Source organism: Neltuma alba, unplaced genomic scaffold (genome assembly GCF_004799145.2).
Source record: "Neltuma alba isolate B1F8T4 unplaced genomic scaffold, ASM479914v2 tig00005722_pilon, whole genome shotgun sequence".
Taxonomy (NCBI): Eukaryota; Viridiplantae; Streptophyta; class Magnoliopsida; order Fabales; family Fabaceae; genus Neltuma; species Neltuma alba.
The window spans coordinates 422,982-429,572 of NW_021634207.1; the positions used below are offsets into that span (position 1 = coordinate 422,982).

At 38.0% G+C, this 6,591-nt stretch overlaps 1 protein-coding gene across 1 annotated transcript; it reads right to left on the reverse strand.

Annotated features, from left to right (window-relative positions):
- Nucleotides 1–5: 5 nt before the first annotated feature.
- LOC114748428 (carboxy-terminal domain RNA polymerase II polypeptide A small phosphatase 1) lies at nucleotides 6–4,410 on the reverse strand. The gene is made up of 6 exons (XM_028936821.1): nucleotides 3,918–4,410; nucleotides 2,602–2,730; nucleotides 2,404–2,524; nucleotides 2,227–2,308; nucleotides 602–755; nucleotides 6–517 (listed from the first exon to the last, which is right to left on the reverse strand). Exons 1-6 carry the CDS (start codon nucleotides 4,191–4,193, stop codon nucleotides 383–385), a joined length of 897 nt encoding a protein of 298 aa, XP_028792654.1. The 5' UTR covers nucleotides 4,194–4,410; the 3' UTR covers nucleotides 6–382.
- Nucleotides 4,411–6,591: the final 2,181 nt, after the last annotated feature.

The following is a 6,591-nucleotide window of genomic DNA, read 5'->3' on the forward strand; positions in this document are numbered from 1 at the left end:
TGAAATCCGAAAAAATTGTTTAGTTAGCCTGCCGCATTACAATAAAAACAATTGTTACTGTTCAACAATGCAATGTTGTGAATGCTTTAACTGCCAATAATTATAAATAAGCAGTTGTACAAGAGACCGGCAAATTCATTACATTACTGCAGATTGCAAGCCTATAAACACATTTAACATAAAAATCAAACTTCTAGAGACGTAGATACATAAATGGCGAACGGCTTTTACTACAAGAAGCAGCGTTTGAGACCTCTGGTTCTCCCAGAAACAAATGGGTGCTATACAAAACGTCTATTTCTTCTACTGCAACGATTCTTCCAGCAATAAAACAAAAAATTGTACAAAAAGCAGCAGAGTTTGATTCCAAAAAATGTTAACCCTACAATGTCCAACAGGAAGCGGGAATCCCTTGCTTTTGAAACCACTCGGGCATGTGATACTTATCGTAGAGCACAGGTCTTACATCCTTCTGCTCAGAGAGGTGCTTGAGAAGAGGAAGAATGACATCTAGAAGCTGATGATAGGCGATAAAAACAAGAGATGAATCATATAAAATCATTGGGCTATTTTTTAATGTTCCACGTTCAGAAATATGTACCTGAGTATCATGCGGTTGCCCAGCAGAAAACGGGATGCATGGAATTCCATTTAGTGGTTGCAATAAAAAGCTGAACGGATTGTTGTCAACAATAACCACTCGGCATAGATCCTTCGATATTCCAGAGAGATCTTTCACGTGTTCCCTGTATTGCCTGTCAACAGAGATGAATGTACCAGTTGATGTGAGAACTTGAATGAATCGAGAAACTTGAAATTAATCAGTGAGAATTCTTGCTAACAGTTTTTCCCACATTGTGGCACAAAATCTCTTCCAATTACTTATGAAGTAGGCTGCAGTTAAAATTTGGCATACACCAGTGGTAAAGAATGCATTGGCATAATGAAAATTCCAGTTTATGTATGATTTATTGAATGGCTAGTTACGTTATTCCAAAGTTATTATTAAATTGTAATTGCTTACATTGCCTGTCACATGTACAAGTGGTCGCTGTATTGCCAATCAACAGAGATTAATGTGCGAGTTGATGAGAGAACTTGAATGAATTGAGTAACTTGAAATTAATCAATAAGAATTCTTCTCGACAGTGTTTACCCCATAATGGCACGAATATTTCTTCCAAATTCCAATTACTTATGAAGCAGACTGGCATCAAATTTAACAGTGGCAAGGGAAGCATTGGCATTAAGAAAGCCAATGTTTTAAAATAAATTTTCTGAAAATTCAGGTTTACGTAAACATTATTAAATGGCTAGATATGATATTCCATAAATATTATTATTAAATTGTAATTGCCAAGGGTCATCGGGCCTATAAAGATTTTACATTTAAATGCTTATTTATTCTCGGGTTTATTCAGAAATTTTCATACTTCTAGGACATGGAGTTTATTTGATAGGATGGAATCTTAACACTCGTAGGATTGTGATTTCACCCGAAAAACCAAATTTCTAGCCTACAATATCCATTGTAATCCCCCGGCTAACCAAGTCCAACATCAACAATGTCTTATAAAGTGCAGCAATATGATCTGAATATGACAAAGTTCGACCCACAATGTCAGATTGAATGGGCTTTCCATCAGTGTTCTCTAGATTAACTTTGATTAAAAAAAAAAAAAAGAATGGGAACAGTATTAAGGAATCATGTGACTATATTAAGCATTGACAATAGCAACGGAATATGGTAATCACTCTATATAGTCAAAATGTTACCGAAAATAAAAGGACAAGAAAGAAAGGTTAATGATAATTGGAAAATTGAAAACATATCTCAAATATATTACTAAATTATGAATTTGAATCGGAGAACATGTTTGAAGAATAAGACTAGTGAGTCATTGATAAAGCTCACTGGCCACAAATTTGTAAATAATAATTTTTCAAAATGATTCCAAATAATATTCTTAGCTTTCTTTGAAAGAGGCACAGAAAATACTCATCGACAATATAACATTGCCATACCAATCATTGTTTTCACACATTTTTGTAGTGCCAGAGGCTTGAATTACGCATTCATAACTGATTAGAGATTATTAGTGATCAGCCATCAATTCATAGAGTGGACTTTATAACTCTTTATGATCCATGACCCCAACATTTTCTTGTAACAATTAATCAAGCAAATGTAGGACTTTGGATGAAAGGCAAGGAAGAAGCACTTACGTGCTAGTTGTTGAGGGTCGATAAAGTCGTAAACTAAACCAATTTTCCATGTCTATCCTGTCAACAAGGGGTCTGGCATAACCTGTGAGAATAAATTGATGAATATCATTTGGGAAAATGACAAAAACATCAGGAAAACAAAGAAGCCCATGAGCAGCTCAGAACTGTGATGCAAACCTTCAAGACCAGCAGTGAATAGCACCAACTCAGCAAACTCACTAATTTGCTTTAAGAATTCCTTCAACCCAGGGCGCTCAAAAACTGTAACATAATTGACTTTTGGTTTTCCATCTCCTTCCTTGAAAGTTCACCATGCTCAAGTAAATACATAATATTATGGCACTAGACAAGCCAATGCAACATCGAGTAACATACCTTGTCTGAAGATATACATTCCAGTTCAAACCAATTCAAACCAGCTTCTATTGCTTGAGTACGAAGTGAGGCTGGCAAGCTTGACGTCTCATAAGCACAAACCAATGTTTCATCCAAATCAAGTACTACCTACAAATGCACATGGAAATCAGAATCCACATTAACATTAGGATTCTTGTGTTAAAATAGGAAAATATGATCTGGGATTCAAGTAGACAGGAGGGAGAAGGAAAAGGGGGGGGGGGGAAGGCAAAAGAATAACAATTGGTGAAATCTTATAACAGCTCGCGGAAATTGAAAGAAAATACAAATCAGATGTGGAATAACTTATCTTACTTGACTTTCACCAGTCATGAAATAGCGGAAACCAGGGTGTTTTGAAATTATATTCACAATTTTACTTAAAAGAAATCTTATTCACACAAGTATTAGAACTTAATTCTCTTCAGCAGAGTGGTGTGATACTATTTTGTTAGTCAAACAAATCAAATATTGGTTGCATATCTTTCATATCCTTCCATAGCCCCTTAAAAGAGTTGTATTTTGCCATTTACCACTTTGGAAAATTCCTCATATCAACAAGACCAGGCCAATTGACATATCATATAAGCTGCTCAAGTGAAACTAGCTTGACATCGAGAAATATGAACAGAAAAGGAACCACAACAGAATGAAAAAGCAGAAACATAAATAGAACAAATAGAAGTAGACAGCAAGCAAAAGAAATGGCGGACTGACAGGTATATTTACGCTTTGTCTATGTGGGCACCAGAAACGTGATGTTCATAAATTAATCGAACCACATTTAAGTTAGAAATGGAGCTGAAAAGGACAAGGACACGCCACCAAGTTACCTCCAATTACATTCTACTGTTTTATTTTGATAGCAGATTCACCCACGTAGTATGGTTACCGATATTCATCATCTGCTAAAAGTAATTTTACCGCCCTCTGCAGTTGTAACATCACAAAACTGAAGGTTTTTCCAAGCCAGATTGTTATAAAAGTGCTCACTTTGGTAGAGTCAAATAACATTGAAGTTATCTTATACGCGCCGGACAACATCTTGAATAGTTCATTCGAGTCTATGACAACCATTTTATAGAAAATTTCATCAGGCACCCCCGATGTCTAGTCAATCGTCCTCCCATCATCTTAACAACATGAATTCTACTAGCACCCAACGAAATTTGTGGTGATCATGGGTCGTAAATACAAACACAGGCATCCCACACAATGCCCAATCGAAAACCTTCGTTCTATTCGCTAGAGGGAGGAGCGAAAACAATTTCAAAAGAATCACAAATCTTTCTTACCGTGAGTTTTTGGACAGGCTGATCGTTGAAACCGGAGTACCCGGCGGCGGTGATATCAACGGCGGAGGCAGGGGGCAAATCAGCTTCCTGCAACTCAACGGCGGGCAGAGGCTTAAAGGAAGGAGTAGAAGAAGAGAAAGAGAGTAAAGGGTAGTGGCCGAGGGCTCTAATAATTTGGAAGAAGATCTGGAAGAAGGCGGCCAACCAGCTCAACAGTGCCCTCCAGACTTGCTGAGTCCTCGGCGAGTACACCTCCGCCTGAGTCAACTCGCCCATATGAACGAATTCTTCCCCACCACACAACAACTACGATGGCTAACAGTGCTCTGTGATTAGTGTTTCCCTGTATATACGTCTGACTTTCCTGGGCGCGATGGTTGTGATACGACAAGATCTATAAGGGAGGAGAGATATCGGAGAACGCGCAGAGGTGGCGCGTGTAGCGGATTGACTGAGGGAACGCGTTGACGATCCCAGGGTTGTGGTGAGTGGTGACCCGTGCTGGCGGAAGCACACGGAGGAGGGGGACCGGCTTATTCAAACCGGCCCGAATAAGTCCGAGCTTATAAGAACAAGCCCAGCTAATCATTCGAGCTTTCGGGTTTTGGCTGGAAGTCTGATTGTTAGAGCTTTTTCAAATACATTTTTAAATAATATTTTTATTTTCATTTTCAAAATGAAATTTATAATTACTTTTTAATGATATGTTCTTTAGAAAAAAAAATGTGATTCTTAGAACAATTTAGATTCTATTTTGATCTACAATTATCATAATTAATATTTATTTTTTAGTATATGAATATGATTATATTAGCTAAATATTTATTAAAATAATTCATTTTAATTTAATGTTTTTTGGCACGCTTAAATTAGTTTAACCTCTAGTTAGAAGATACGCGTTTTTTAGCAGAAAGGAAAAAAACTCAATTATCTTATAAGAAAAAGCTTAATTATGGAAAAAAATTATTTTTTTCAAAAGACAATCCCAAAATTTGTTAAATTTATTCAGGACGAGCCCGTTCCCCAATTACCTGTTCTAGCTCAGGACGAGGGAAAGCAGGAACCGACGAGAGATACAAAACACGCAATGAGGAGCGTGGGACGAGGGGTAATATGACAATGCAAGGAATTTGTTTTAAGGGGGAAAAAAGGTCAAAAAATATGGTCGGCACTGAATGGGCCAATGAGAAGAGAGAATGTCAGGGTCGTCGTTCAAAGGAGGCTGTCCTCCAGCATTGTTGCTACTCTCCTCGCAATCTGCGGGTGGCTTGGTTCCATTCGTGATCACTTACCGATATTTCATTATTTTGCTCTTCTTCTTTTTTTTAACCAGAGCCGATATTTTGTTATTAAGTGTTTACGAAGTAAATACACATCAACCATTTGGAAAGGGGTACCATTTGTTGAAAAGCTCGACCCGGTCCAATTCATGAATCATTGAATCTTCTCTAGGCCACAAGGGTTTTAGATACTCATCATAAATTCTAGTTTGACCAAATCGTTCCCCTCCCTGTCTCCACAGTAACGCTGATAATGCCAAATTTGACTTAAAACTAAGAAGTTGGAACTTTAGGCCCTGTTTGGTACAAGGGAATGGGAGGATTGGCACAGGGATTGGTATTGGTATTGCTCAGTTTGTTATGTTTGGTACATGGACTTTAGCAATCCCAGGATTGCTCAATACCACTTTTTGTGGGATTCGTTGGTAGGGGTGTTGTTCATCAAGCCCGCTAGCCCGGTATGCCCACCTGAGCCCGCGGAAAAATAGCCCTGCCCAACCTGAAAAAAAAAATAACCCAAAGAAAAATAGGTATTTTTGGGCTGGGCATATTATGGGCAGGGCTAGGCTGCAGGCAGGTATGCTGCCGTGCCCGTGATATATATTTATAATTCTTTTTTTTTGCCAGAAATACTTATAATGATATATAATATATATAATAATATATATTATTCTCCCATCTTCCATTTGCCATAGATGTATTTAGTAGTATGTGTAATTCTTCCTTTTTAGTATCTTTTTAATGTTTTTCTAATCTGGTTTAGTATCTTGTCGTTTGTTTTCATCGTTGGTTGTCTTGCAAAGATGCAAAAACAAGCTCACTTTAATGTTGTATTAAAAGATATATCAATTTAAGACAAATCAAAGTTATTGATTTGTTAAATTTATTGTTTATTCAAGTATTTATTTCTTTATAGCTATTATAAGATACCCTTACTTTAACTAAAAAAAATTTCACCAAAGTATCACTATTTGGGCTTGGAAGCCCATCCTGCCCAACCCGTTATTACCCAGCCCAAAAATAGTTAGGGCTTTTATGAGCAGGGCAGCGGACAGTAAAATGCAACCCGCTCATCTTTTGGGCCAAGCATCGGGCAGGGGTATGCCCTGTCCAGCCCTGTCTATGAACACCCCTATTATCTCGTATTGCCAGCCCCCCGTAATTGAAAATCAATCTCAGGACTAAATATTTTTGGACCAGATTACCCCTCACCCGCCCCCCGTCCTCTCATTCTACCATCAACTTCTGAAACTCCCATACACAACTACGCCGGCGTCGCCCTCCCCTTTCATTCTTGTGACGGTGATGATGCTGGAAAGAGGCAAAATTGAGGATGCTACGATGGCGACTCATCTCTATCTTCAGATCTCCGTCTTCCTTCTTGGAACCCTCGA

Bases quoted from the DNA above. Each gene is read 5' to 3' on its own strand.
- LOC114748428 (XM_028936821.1), bottom strand. From the start codon at position 4,193: ATGGGCGAGTTGACTCAGGCGGAGGTGTACTCGCCGAGGACTCAGCAA. The intron at 2,731-3,917 runs GTAAGAAAGATT...GTGCATTTGTAG, and splicing joins AGCCTGTCCAAAAACTCACG to GTAGTACTTGATTTGGATGA. The intron at 2,525-2,601 runs GTATGTTACTCG...TGAACTTTCAAG, and splicing joins AATGTATATCTTCAGACAAG to GAAGGAGATGGAAAACCAAA.